Source organism: Sturnus vulgaris, chromosome 1 (assembly GCF_052056855.1).
Source record: "Sturnus vulgaris isolate bStuVul1 chromosome 1, bStuVul1.hap1, whole genome shotgun sequence".
Taxonomy (NCBI): domain Eukaryota; kingdom Metazoa; phylum Chordata; class Aves; order Passeriformes; family Sturnidae; genus Sturnus; species Sturnus vulgaris.
In genome coordinates this window covers 40,285,711-40,299,580 of record NC_142243.1, presented here as the reverse complement: position 1 = coordinate 40,299,580, position 13,870 = coordinate 40,285,711, and the positions used below count along the sequence as shown (strand labels likewise).

At 39.6% G+C, this 13,870-nt stretch overlaps 2 protein-coding genes across 6 annotated transcripts in view; one reads left to right on the top strand and one right to left on the bottom strand.

The window, feature by feature from the left end:
* Positions 1-13,518, top strand: part of NEK10 (NIMA related kinase 10) — a 231,531-nt gene extending 218,013 nt beyond the window's left edge. Inside the window, 1 exon segment of the mRNA XM_088160584.1 lies at positions 1,996-13,518. The gene's annotated coding sequence lies outside the window, so the exon portion shown is untranslated.
* Positions 11,549-13,870, bottom strand: part of LRRC3B (leucine rich repeat containing 3B) — a 45,155-nt gene continuing 42,833 nt past the window's right edge. For all 5 annotated transcript variants that reach the window (XM_088164327.1, XM_088164308.1, XM_088164325.1 and 2 more), the window contains one exon: positions 11,549-12,810. In XM_088164327.1, coding sequence (XP_088020453.1) covers positions 11,866-12,645 — 780 coding nt within the window. In that variant the 5' untranslated portion in view covers positions 12,646-12,810 and the 3' untranslated portion in view covers positions 11,549-11,865. The remainder of the gene's footprint in view (positions 12,811-13,870) is intronic.

Below are 13,870 nucleotides of genomic sequence, written 5' to 3'. Positions count from 1 at the left end.
TTAAAATTAACTTAATTTTTTAAAATCCTGTTGAGTGAGGGAGATACTTCTAAACTGGGAGGGAGGCACATCTTCAGTCAACTGAAGAAAAATTTTGCTTTCAGCAAAGTCTGCTTTACTGCCCTTGCAGTATAGCAACAACATTTTCAGTATAGTAATAACTCTGCAAAAAACAATATTGTACCACATAGTTCCAGGAAAAGGAATAGAAGTTATGTTGGCCTTCACATGCTTTGGGCTAAAACAAAAGACAGATTTGCCCCTACCTTTCATGTGGAAGAGTTCATGTATATGCTTCCTGTCCTTCTTGCACTGATGAAGGACTATGATCTTTTCAAAATTCAGTGAAGATCATAATTAAAATTAGATTCTCTTTCTTATCTACAAAGCCTTGAAGCTGTCATAATTTGAGTGCTATTCTTCTTGATCTACTTAGCCCTGACAGCTTAAGTCAATGTTGAATTAAACTTGTGCCAAACCATCCTCTTTATCAGCATCTTTTTGCTCTGATAGGAATCCCTAGGCACAACTGAAATAGGAGAACCTTTCGAATAGACTGGCTAAATATTCCCCCCAAATTACCATAGATTTCTTTCCCTCACACTCAGTGAGGATGCTGGCAGTTAAAAATACTTTCTGCAAGAGGACCTTTACTGTGATAAATGAGAATGCTCCTTTGATTTTAACGGAATTACATTAAACTACTGCAGGTAAGGATCTGACCCTCTACATTTCTGGATTTCACCAAGGAAGACAATATAGCAGGGTAGGTGGTGTCCCAGCTAAAAACTTTTAAAAATACATACAAAGCAGACAGAAGCATACAAGGGATGACTTCATTACATACACTACCTCTTCCCTGTGTTTCAAAGGGCACATGCAGCTATGTGGGAAAGCAGAGCATGGACATTATTTATGATTCACCTCCTAGAGAGAAAAATATTTTTCCTCCTCAGCCCTTGTGAAGGCTGGGCAGGGAAGAGCCAAGCATCAGCTTGGAGAGCCAGACTGTGGTGTAGCAATATAGCAGAGACAGATCAACCCAGCAGCCACCAGAGAGGCTGGAACCTTTTCTTCCCCACCCCACTCAGTGGGAAACAGCCTTGCAGCAGGAGTAGTGCCAGCGGTGGGATGCCTTCCAACAACCCAGGTCTCAGGAACTCCAAGTATCCAAGTAGAAACACTCTGGCCAGCCCAGGTGGGACTGGGACCATCAGAAGCATAAACAACCTAATAGCTCTTTCTCCTAGCTCAGTTTTGCCCTCAGACAACCTTTCTGGAGCAGAGTGCAGGATCAGTGATGCTGTGGGAGGTGGAAAACAAGTCATGGTGTCAGCAAGGGTTAGGGCAACTGAACAGGGGAATTCCCTGCATCTCCCCCTCCCTCCCCAGCATCTGCCTGAATGGATGCATATCTCCATGCAGAGCATCTTCTCCAGGTAGGCATCTTACCTCAGCTTCTCTCTCCTATTCCTCCACTCTCTGCAGAGAGTTCAGGGCTTCTCCAATACACAGATTGACAAATTTCTGGGCTTTATTGGCTTCTCCAGGCACTCCTGTAACCCCTTGCCTCAAATCTGCTTCATCCACTCCAGCCACTCTTTTCTCCCTGGGAACATAATTCGCAGATTCTCATTACCCTTCACCTATCTCCTCTGAATGATGTCTTTTCTCCAACAAGAAATGAAGTTTACAAGTGGAAATGCACCACGTTTGAGAGACAAGTAGATAGTTTGCCTCTGACAGACAGAGAACTCCCCTGAGTGTAGCTGCCAGGTGAACAAGGTGCATTTTGCTCAGTCGTGTGCCCTGCAGTCAGGAGGGATTTACCAAGAATTTGACTGACTCTTTCCCTGGTGAGTCTCCCGGAAAAAAGGGACATGACAGGCTCTGACGTGATATGTAACATACAGTAATTAAGTGCTTCTTCATTATGGCAGAAACATTATGGCATTACTGATAAGTAATGGTTTAATTGCTCTTTCATTTTTACAGAAGAAACTCCAATATTAAACCAGTAAGAAAATAGAAAACAAAATAAACACGACCCACTTACATGAATACTGCAATAGCACATGATTATGGCAAGCACCCTCTGACCCTCTCCCACCCAACATCCAGCACAGAAATTCCTGCTTTCCCACCATCAAGACCTAGCTGAGTCAAATGTTGCTGCACACACACATGTGTATGGGAAGAGGAAGCTGGAACAGCTGAGGTCCATGTGCCATGAACCGTTGTGGTTTTCCACAAGAGATGAGAACCAGAGTTTCAAACCAAGTTCATCAGGAACAGCATCATCAGGCTGCAGTGAGGGCTGCCATCTGCTCACTCTCCCTGAATTCAGGCAGCCCACGCAGCTCAGGCATCTTCTCAGTTTGTGTGGAAAAGCTGGTTCTGCGTTGAGCTCAATGCAGCACCTGCAGCAGAAGGAGCACACTCGTCAGACACCCAACACTGAGCTCACCTAACGTGAGCAGTCGTCACCCGTACGCCTCTACCAGCTAAAACTGACTGCCTCACCTAGAGTCATCACCACGCTGTGTCAAAACAAATCTACTGGCAGCACAAGGAAAAGCATTTCAAGACTGATTAAAGACTTGCCTGCAGGATTTTCCAAATGTAAAGCCTATTTAATCATTGCGTTTCTGTGTGCTTTCAGGAAAAGCAACTCGGCTTTGAATGACTCACTCTTCTCAGCCCAAACCATTTGTTCTCTGTGCTAAGTATGGCATCTATTTACTCAGGCAGTCAGGGGCCAGGCGTGAAATGTGTGTCAGGTCTCCTCAGGTCCACGATTATGTATTGTCATATTTTTAATTGAGGTAGTTTCCATGAAAGACCTTTTTTCCACGCCCTCAGGACAGCTTGGAAATTCAGAGCCTGTTCCTCCTAAAACAATCACCTCCACAGTGGTGCTCACAGAGAGAACACAATGCTGCAGAAACAAAAATAATTGTGGAAAAATACTGGAACACAAGCATTTAAACAATAGTGGTGGGTATTTTCCAGAAGCCTGCTGACTCCAGTGATTTTGCTACAGAGTAACTTTGTGGGTGATGCTGCCTGAACTGTGACCCATTACCAGAAGCTAATAATATGCAGTCAACCTTCTTAAATACCTCTTTTTCTCCACTCTAAAAGCCTGTCCTCATACACACATACTTAAGAGATTCCAGAGGTCTGTGTAGAGCCAAATACAAAAAGACAATACATGTCTTTTGTCATATAAAGTATTAAGGTAATTGTCATAGCTATCTGCCACCAGGATAAGGAAAAGATAGTTCCTCATTGCCACCCTAGAAGTCTGAGGGTGCACCAATGCAGAGCTGTGTGATGTCACTATTTAGATGTTAAACCCAAATTAATCCTTTCAAAAGTACAAAAGCAATTGCCATTTTGGTGGCTCAGTTTACCCTGAATCAATAACACATTTATTGCAGAAATGCTGATTCCACTGAAGGCAGTATCAAAATGTCTGTCTCACATACAGTCCAAAGTACATTCCTGAACTTGGAAAGAAAGTTTGCTAACAAAGAAAGCACAATTTCAAGTTAAACCAGGATTTTTGTTACATTACAGAGTGAGAACCAAGGAAAGAGATGAATTTTCTTTTATTATCTAATTATTTTAAGCACTGCAATTTGCATCTATTATCCTGCAACTATAGTTCCGGGTTGCCACAGGTTTTGTAAAGAAAAAGATGTTTCCATGTACTTCAGAGTTTGTTGTTTGAAGGAATACCTTTATAACTTACCCGGCTCTCCTAAACAGATCATCCTTTTCTACTTCAGAATAGAATCAGTAAATTTCACTTTATTCATTTCTTCATTGGCCCTTTTTTTAAAAAAAGTTTGTGCATACATGTCATTTACTTTGTAAAAATCCATAATATATTAATCAGTTCATGTATCTTGCAAAAAACATGAAAAAAGAACAAATCTCTGCTGACCCATGAATACATTTTCCAGTGAGGTTTACCATTAATAGCAATCGGAAATCATTTCTGGTAAGTGAAAACAAGCTTGCTTGAAGATTCAATCTGAAGAGTCATGAACTTTATTCAACCACAAATTGTCTTGCAAATCAAACAGGCTGTGATGGTGTTTTTCAGTTTATAATACTGGAAAGTTTGATGTACCAAAATTAATTTGTATCATTCTGAAGGAAAACAAGCTCCCTATGGTTTTAAAGGATGAAGTCTCTGGGATCCTGACCTGTGAGGTATCTGCTACCAGTGCTAAGCAAGTCCCTTCAAGAGGGAGAGGGTTCACAGATCTCATCCAAACAGCAGTTTCCCTCCTATTACAAGTGGCCTAAACCAACACAGCTGGCAGTGTTGAGGTGAGACTCTGAACAAACTGCTCTCAGGGTGGCATTTTCCAGATACAGCATTCCCCAAAGCCCTTGTCCTTAGGAATTTAATGGAGAAAGGGACAGTGGGTTTTGTGTTCTGTAACAGCAACCAGACCCGCAGCTTCTGAAATAGAATAGTGAGAAGATGTGTTGGTTGCCCCATATTCAGTCACATTGAGAACATAAAAGCCAGCTTCTATTCAAGAACCTGAAATCTCTCTAGTATTACCTTAATTCAACAACTCTTTACCTTTGCCACTAAATTTAGTTAACAGGGTATAGAGATATTGTCTAGAGGGCTTATTTGTTGCAGTCAGAGGTTTTTTTCAGACATGATATGTTTCAGTATTCTCTGTGGCTAAGAACTCCATTTATAAGAGACTTTGCTGAAAGTGAATGCTAATCTGGCTTAGGTACAGAAATAAAAAATTGGTAAACCATGAAATGCAGCATTGAGCACAAAGCTAATCCTCAAAGGAAGAAAAAAATATAGGTTTTGAAACTGCTATTTTTTTCTCTCCTTTTTGTCCCACTTTGATGTCTGAAGGCAACCTGAAAGTTCTAGGGTCTTTCTAGGGTGCTTTTTCCTCACAATTTTTTCCTTGCTTTTATATATTAAAAACTTCCAAAGCATATTTGAAAGAGCATGATTTTATAACCACATCTATTTAAAGAAAATGTGTATTTTTCTAATATATACCTAAAGGTTTTTTTACAGATATGCAGACAGGCATAGAAACAGACCTCAGTGCAGATTAATTTAGCTAATACGTGCAACTTCAATCTCCATTTAAATATAAGTAGTGTCAGCTCATACCAGTGTTAGCTCATACCAGTGTTAGGGCAGATGTATTCAAATAAACCTATTTTTTTCAAATTAAAATGGAGCTATGAAGAATTCAAGAGATCACAAACTCATTATAAGGCAGTGACTACTAATTGTGAAGGACAAATATACTTCAACAGACGGTTCAACATATGGACTTTTTGTTTGGTTGGGTTTTTTGCTTATTTGGGTTTTGTTGTTTTTGTTAAGTGTTTTTGTTGTGTTGGCTTGGTTTTGCTGTTTGTTTGGGTTTTTTTTCCTCAAAGTCCAGTTCAATCTGCCACTAACAGGCTATGGCGATTGCTGCTTTGTTATGAAATCTGCTTGCAGACTGCCCCACCAAAGCAGCAGTATGCTCACAATGTGCTTTTAAAACTTGAAACCAGCATTAAGAATAACACAGATGTTTGATTTCCTAAAAACTTAACTGCTTCTCAAGTTTCCTTGCAGTAGGGAAATTTTAAAATCATCTCATTTTTCATTCTGGCGTTTCTTTTAGAATTAGCAGCTGTATTCAGACTCACAGTCATCTCAAGGAATCGTCTCCAAGGGCCATAACTATCTCCTAGGAGAAAAACACAGCCAAACATTTGTAATGCCAAGAACCTACTCATTTACAAGTGCAGAAGAGGAGAACTGATCCAGGAACATGAGCTGCACTTGCACTCTCCGGTTTTCACAAACACGGCTTATCCTTATGAGCTAGAAGACATTACATCATCCACCTAAATACCTTGCTTTCTAGGAAGTTGCATTGCTTTCTGAGCCAGCTGGAGAACAAAAAGTTGTTCACAAAGGTCTGTTAATAGCTTGGAATGGTAGCCAATGGATGTGATTAAGGATCTCAGAAAGAGGATGAGCTGTATGAGTGTTGTCTCACTTTCTTCCACATTCTGTGTAGCTGGTACTGGCATCAGGGAGCATTGTGAAAGGCTGAGGATGGAGGTATACTTGGCTTAAATGCAGCATGAATCATGGCTTTGAAGCAACAAAGCAACCCTTTTCATTATTAAATAGGGCAAATGAAAGCATCCAGAGGAGATCCTGTTTTATCTGCATGCAAGCATATGTACAGCTAACATGCTGTATACATACAGGATGTACAGTCATGAACACAGCTAACCACAGGGAAATATGAGTGAACTTGAGAGATGTATGGATGCCCTGCACATGTACATACTCATGGATGTGCTGGCATGCAAAAAACACCTCCTTCACATATTGCTATGGTATGGCAATGTGTACACTGTGTTTGATGTTTGGGTTTTGCTCCTCAGATTGACTCAAGGAAAACAAAACCAAAGCTTCCAGGCATTTCCCTGTCATAAGTGGCACTGTTGAAGTATTTATGCTATCAAGAAGTCATCACACCAGTTTTCACTTGAAGAAACAACAATGAAAGTATTTCTTCATGAAAAACAACTCCTTAGCCTTGTTTTAATGAAGAACCTGCAGAGAAATTCACATTTCTAGATGGACCACCAGGTGAGCTGTAGGAGTAGTATCAATTTGCCTTGATATGTCAAGCAAGGTCTGAATCAATTTTTCCACAGATCCCCAGTGGAAAGCTGTCACTCCTTTAGTTAACACAGTCTTGGCACAACTCAGCACGGAGTGCTTGAACTTTATCCAGCAGTTAGTGCTGCAATTCACAGTGAGAAAACAACAATGTTTTAGTGGGATTTTGCCTTTCCTGGACTTCATTTCCAGCCCATGCATAGGAAATCTCCTTGTCTGCACTACAAACACCCTCTCCTGCCTCTCAGGGAGGCAGCCTGATTTGCATCCCACTGGACATATGTATGGCACTGGTGCTATACAAATCAAGCCCACCTTCCCTTCCTCAACAAACACCCACAGCAGTGTCTCAGAGACTCTCTTCTCAGAGAGTAAGAAAGCACAAACCTGTGAGCCTTTCCTAGGGAAACCATCCCTGCTTCCTGGGATGAGCAGGGACTTTCCTCATTGAGAAGTGTATCTATATAATGTTAGCATTGTCAACTGCTAATAACCTTGACTTCCAAGAATTTGTGGAGTCTTACCTTTGAATATGTTTTCTTCTCTACAGTAACCTGTACTTCATTTAAAAGCATGGTCTCTACAAAAATGTTTAAAAAAACCCCCACATCCATTGCCTCATGTTGTCTAACCAGACTGCTATTTTCTGTTCTAAGAAAAAGATCTGAGCTTCTGAATTTCCCTTTTGTTTACTACCCCAGTTATTACAGTGAGTTCTAATGGCATCCCACCTCCATGATTGGGATGTTAGATATCTTCTCCTATGGAAACTATTTAATATCCTTGATTATCTTATTATCTTCCTCTACATATTCAGTACTTCAGAAGTAAATTCATTTTTCTTGAAGACAAGGAGAACCTGAACTGAAACGCAATGCCCCAGATGTGTGCTCATCACAGATTTTATTCAGTGGTTTATCATATCATTCTACCATGCTGTTTGATTATTTCCCTCCTAATAATTTCTGCTGTTTGTCATTGAAGAGCTTCCCACTGTGCCTCCAAGATGTTTCTTCCATTTGATTACAGCCAATTTAGAGAATATCCTCATGTTCAGATGTGCCATCTGCAGTACTTTGTAATTATTCACACCAAATCCAACCTTCTTTATATCATCATCTGCTAGCTTAGAAATGTGAGGAACCTTCTGTATTTCTTCACAGTTAGCTGTAAGCTGGACTGCCCTCCATAACTGTTTATAACCCACAAATGTAATCAGCTCATTATCAACTCCCTTCTCCACATCACCCAGGAATGTACTGTACAGCATTGCTCCCGTTCTGGTTTCTGTGGGACACCTCAGAAATTTCAGTAGCCATTCTCCTTCAAGTCAACAAATGATTTTACCTTACTTTTGTGATTGATATGTGACTTTTTCCCCTTCTCAAATGCTAGCCTGGTTTCTTTCAAAACATTTGCCCTATCTATTCACAGTGTTCCCTTAATACCTGATAAACTCTCATCTCTTGCTAAAGTTGGACTACTGTTTCTCACTTGCTTAGGAAAAAATATTCCCATTTGTTTTGCCCATATTATGGCTTTACATGTAACCTTACCAAAATTTATATCCTCCTATATTTTCCCTCTTTAGATTTCTCTCCTAAAGTTTGAAGATCGCTTTTAAAATAGATCTCATTTACTCTTGTTTAGCTTGCTTAGCTCTTTTTCCAGGTGAGAAATTAAGAGTAACACCATTTTTAAAATTGCTTTAGATTCACTCGGAGACCCCACTGTGCATCTAAACATGCTGCAAGACTCCATGACACATTCAAGTGTTTAAGCCTCCAGCTGCTCCTTTTAGTTTCTTTTTTTTTGCTTTCTAATGCTTATGATTTGCCCCTTTCAAGCTGAAAAACATATGTAGTAGATTTTCTGCATGGCATCTATTTGGTAAACAAAAATTCTGTTCTCTTCTTTTCTTCCTGGGAAGACCAGAACGTGGATCACCACATCTTCTCTTCATACTCAGCCCCTGAAATTTATGGCAACTGCAGTGCAAAATCTTGCTACCAAAGACTTAAGAGTATAATGTACATTAACAGTGAAGATATTTGTATCTAATAGACTTAAGACTGTAATGTACATTAACAGTGAAGTCATTTGTATCTAATAGTGTACCAAACAGAATAAAAGAAACACATAAAGCCTGAACCTTAATACACACAGACCAAATGCACTACCACAGATCTTACCCACAAAGCATTAACACAAGAAAATTAGCAGAGAAAAATCATCATTAGTTTTAAGGAAAAACTAATGTTGAGAGAATTATCCCTTACCATTTAGAAACAAAAATGTAGATGTTTTCTGTAAGAAAATCGGGATAGAGAAATTAATCGCATTTAAGCTATTAAGCCCCAGGTCTACTTTTCCTGAAGTGTCTTAAACAAAAAAAAATCAGTGTTATGCATATCCCTTCTTATTTTCTATCATATGCTATCTCCTGTGAGTAAGGAAACTTCCATTTCCTCTCATCTGTATTTACATGCTAAGGTATCACAGATAAAAATATATCAAATTATTAATTTCTTAGCAAAATTGGTTTTGTAAATGAAATAACTCCTTGAAGACTTTTATCAAAGTCTAAAAGTTTGTGCCATTGACTTCAAAGGGTAGCACATAGGCTTTTCTAGAGACAGTAGCTTTGGAAAGAAAGGTGTGAAGTAAACACAGTAAAAATAAGCATCTTCTTATCTTCTTGGAACCATCCCTCCAAAGCATTTCTATAGAGTAATGTTTAAATTGGTTTAAATTTGTTTGGGTCAGAATTTAAAGTTGGAAAGCCAGAATTTCAGCTGGGACAAAACTATAGCAGATCCTGTCTTATGGATCAAATAATAAAGGAAAAAAACCCAGAAAACCTAAAGATAACTAATTTATATTTTTCTTACTCAGTTTTGGGAAGAGAGATTATTTTTTAAAATGTTGCTTTAAATTAAATTTTTTAAAACCTGCCAAGTGTTTTTTATAGTGTTTTAAGACTAACCAGAATTTCTTAAATGTTGTTTAAATAATTTTGTCCAAATTTTGTGGAGAAATTCCTTCATTCAGCTGTGAATAAACAACACCAAATTCTTGATTGTTAGTACCTCCAGCTTAGAGCCATCTTGTAGCTAGTCCCCCCTCCTTTTTCCCACAGTAGCATATTAGCTGGGATCCTAAGTATTGCTTGGGGAACACACTGATAGAAATGAGACCAATTTTACTCTGAAGGAAATTTTACAGAAATTAGGAGAATTATATCAGGAAGTAATTTTGCTCAGCCTACACAGAGACATTACATGTCCTGTTCAGTAGAGTTTGTTATATTGGCAGTACAGTGTAACATTTTGTCTGCTCTCTTCAGACTCACATGTGCATTTAACCCTACTGCTTTTGGGTCCTGCAGAAGGCCACACAGAGCTTGGGGGCTGAGGTAGATAGTCAGATAGAGCTTGGAAACAGGAAAGCATAAAGTGCTGACTAAGGAGGATGTGTAATCAACAAGCCCCTCTCCTTAGAAAAGAAAATTTTTACTTAAGGGAGTGGGTGGCAGGGAAATAACAGACACCGGATATTTTATGGACAGACAAACTAACATTATTGTAATTTGCCAAAAACTGCTCATGGAGATATGCAAACAGCTAAGTCAGTCACAAGGACCCACCCTACAAAGATGACGAAACAGTGCAAAGATGACATAAAAAGTTGACTCTATGTCCATTTAAAATTTTTTTTTCCTGTTCTCTCACTTGCTTTGAAACAAGTTTTAGCTATTATTTTAACACTGTTCTGAAAAAAGCTAAGATAAACAAGCTTCTTCCCTCATAACCGCAACAGAAATAATGGGTAAACTAATGGGAGAGATTACTCTGGAGGGTCTTAAATTTTTTTTAAGGCTGATCTTTAACACTTACTCTTGCAAAGCAGTTTTATACATTTTTTTAATCCACCATTCTGTAATACATATTCCAATGTCAGTTAGACTGGTCCTTTAGGGACCCAGAGACAAGCATCATTTTATTATGGTAACAAAGGACAAGAGGAATACATCCTTGTGGATTTGTTCCTTTTGAAAATTTTATCTATGAAAAAACACTGTTTTTAAAGACAGCAGAAATTTAAAATATCCATTTCATAGCAGGGCTGAATTTAACTGCATGTGAACTTCCTATTTTCCCACACGTTTAGCCACAAAATCATACAAAAACATACATATATCCTAACACACAAAAGAATATGCCTAGCTTATATATTCATTTATTTCCTTCAATGTTTTAAAAGGCTGCTTCCTAAAAAATAGAAGTCACATTTTCTTATGAATTAATATACAGCTTAAAACCACTCGGGTTTTTTTGGTTTTTCTTAATTATCACTAGTGGAACTCTAGTTTGACCAGCATACTAAGCTTGCTGTTGCCTTCTTGCTGTACTCCTCAGTGCTGAGGTCACCTGCCTGAAGCTCACGAAAGGCAGTAAGTGGGTGTAAGATGAAAACCACCACATGCCCTTGGCTTACCTCTCTTCAACGTCCTGTGGTGCAGCTCCTCCAGGTTGTCTCCTCCCCAGCACTTCTGAAATGCCCTCTGAGAGGTTAAGCAAGCATCAATCCCTTACACTCAGAGTCAGGGCACTCTGCTCTGCCCACACTGTGCCCCTTTCCCGCCGTGGCAGGCAGCCCACAAAATGGGCTACCATTCACCAGCTGCTCACCTTGCACCCATGGGTGACAAGTGCCCTCTGGGGACTCTCCAGTCCTGGACCTCTCACAGCCCACTTCATAAGCGCTCCTCTCTTCTACCTCACGAGCACTGAACAAGCCAAGAGTGCTCTGGCACTGGACAGGTTTCTGATCAAGAAATTACTCTGCTTTACATGGTTCAAATTTAAGCTTTTATTTGGTTTTTAAATTAAAAAAATAAATTTCATTATTAAATAGTGGAATGGGTCTAAACTAACGTTTACATATTAATTCACTTGCTTTAGGATATCACCAGAGAAATAATTGAAGTTTACCACCTGGACAAAACTTTCTGTTAGAAAGCTCAACAGTGGCATAATTCAGTTAAACAGGAAAAAAAGCCCCAAAAGTTTTAATGTTTACAATGAAGGTTAGAAGTAAACCTCTGGTTTTAGTGTCATCCAACTCTAGTTTCGTTCACAAAGGCAGCCATCGTATTCAGAATACTATACCACAGTGCTAATGTCATCGGCTTCATCTGGTTTCTTTTGCCTGCTTGGCAGGGATTTCAAGTACTCAAGGTGCCTCCTTGCGTCCTCCTGGTTCTGTCGCACGTAATAAACCACGTAGGAGATCACCATGGTGAACCAGCCAAACATGGTGACCAGCATGGCGTAGTCAGTAGTCTTTTTAGGGAGGTTGCAGAGGTCGGCGTCGTTGGCAGCGTTGAGGAAGGGTCTCCCCGCGTGCTCGTCCAGCACGGAGGTCTTGCAGATGACGTTGTTGGCCGTCTCGTGGTTGGAGGCCATGCTCCGCAGCACCTGCTGCAGCGTGCAGTCACAGTGCCAGGGGTTGTTGGCAATTCTGGCCCTGGCCTTCAGGTTGTTGAAAGCGTTCTTGTGCACGCTTTTAATCCGGTTGTCGGACAAATCCAGAGTCTGCAAGGTTTCTGCCACCCCTTTAAAGGCATGTTCGTCTATAAACTCAATCCCGTTTTTCGATAAATTGAGGACTCTCAATTGGTGCAAGTCCTTAAAAATTTCATTGGGGATAGATGTTATCTGATTGGAGTCCAAATAAAGTAAGACTGTTTCTGGAGGAAGATCTCTGGGTATTTCCTTGAGGTTTGCATTGCTACAGCTGACGTTCAGACCTCCGGAGTGGGAACAAAGGCAGCCTTTTGGGCACATACTGGCAGAATGAAAGCACAGTATCATGAGGACAAAACTTTGTAAGAGCAGACACATGGAGAGGGAACGAGTTAACCACAGGTCTACCAAATGCATGCTGGGCTGTCAGCATAATCACACGACCATTTCTCATTCAGCCAACAGGGTGGGAAAAGGATTGGCAAAGCTGAAACGTGGCTTCATTTTCTTCAGCAGGATTAGCAAAACCTGGTTACTAACACATGGGCTTCCTCATGGTCAATACGCTTCTTAGAAGCATGCCTGCAGAGAAGAAGGAAAGAAAGTTCTTTGTACCATAAACTCCAATCCTAATTTTGTTTTCATTAAAAAAATAGAAATAAAATTATCTTGAAGGGAAATGCCACACTAAACGAATGATCTATTATCTTAGGTAACTCCTATTAGCATTATTCTGAGTTTAGTGCATAAATCCCCAAGATATTTTTAAGAGGATAGACTACACTTACTACAAATTGCACAGGTTTGGTTTTTAATACTTATCAGAGAAGGTACTGGTTTGCTTTTATCATAGACGCTTCTAAAACGGCTATAAAACTAAATTGCATTTTCCCTTGCTGAAGTAGAAGATGCATCGGTAAGAGCTAAGACTTGTATCTCCAGCAACAGTGACAGGTTAAGTGAGGAATTTGTGGTGGTTAATGTGAACTTATCTCAAAGTAATTTATGCTATTTTAAGTCCAAATCCAAGTACTTCAGCAAGGAAATATTTTTACTACATCAAGGAACAAAAATCAGGTAAAGCTGCTGCAAGACACCACAATCACCCACCATCTCCTTATTTGTCTCCCTCTCCTTCTCTTTTGCTTTAGAATACTGGATTTCTTGTACCTCCCAGAATTTTTTTGAGACTTACAGACATAATTTCTACTTCCAGTTGTTTTTTTTTTTTTTAATTTTCTTTTCATGTAACAGAAAGAAATGTAAAAATTGCCAAAAACTCACATACCCCACCCTCCAAAACAAATAAATCTCACAAAACCTATATATGAGCCAAATATTAAAATATCTTATTAATGGCATGTCATTTGCTAATAGGACATATGAAAAATACTGTTTCTGCTTCTCCCCCCTCGAGCTGGCTTTACAATAACAAACATCCAGAAGCTTTTTCATTTTCTCCTTTAATTGGAACACAAACACAGAAGTCTGAAATGCTGACCTATATGGTTTCAAAGACAACCCTCCCCCCCCCCGCCCCTATTATGGTAAACTATGAATTTCTAACAACAACAGTTCCATTTGTTTTCATGTATATGCTCTCTGTCTTTGTAGCAGCTCAGATATGTGTAGCCTTCAGGTT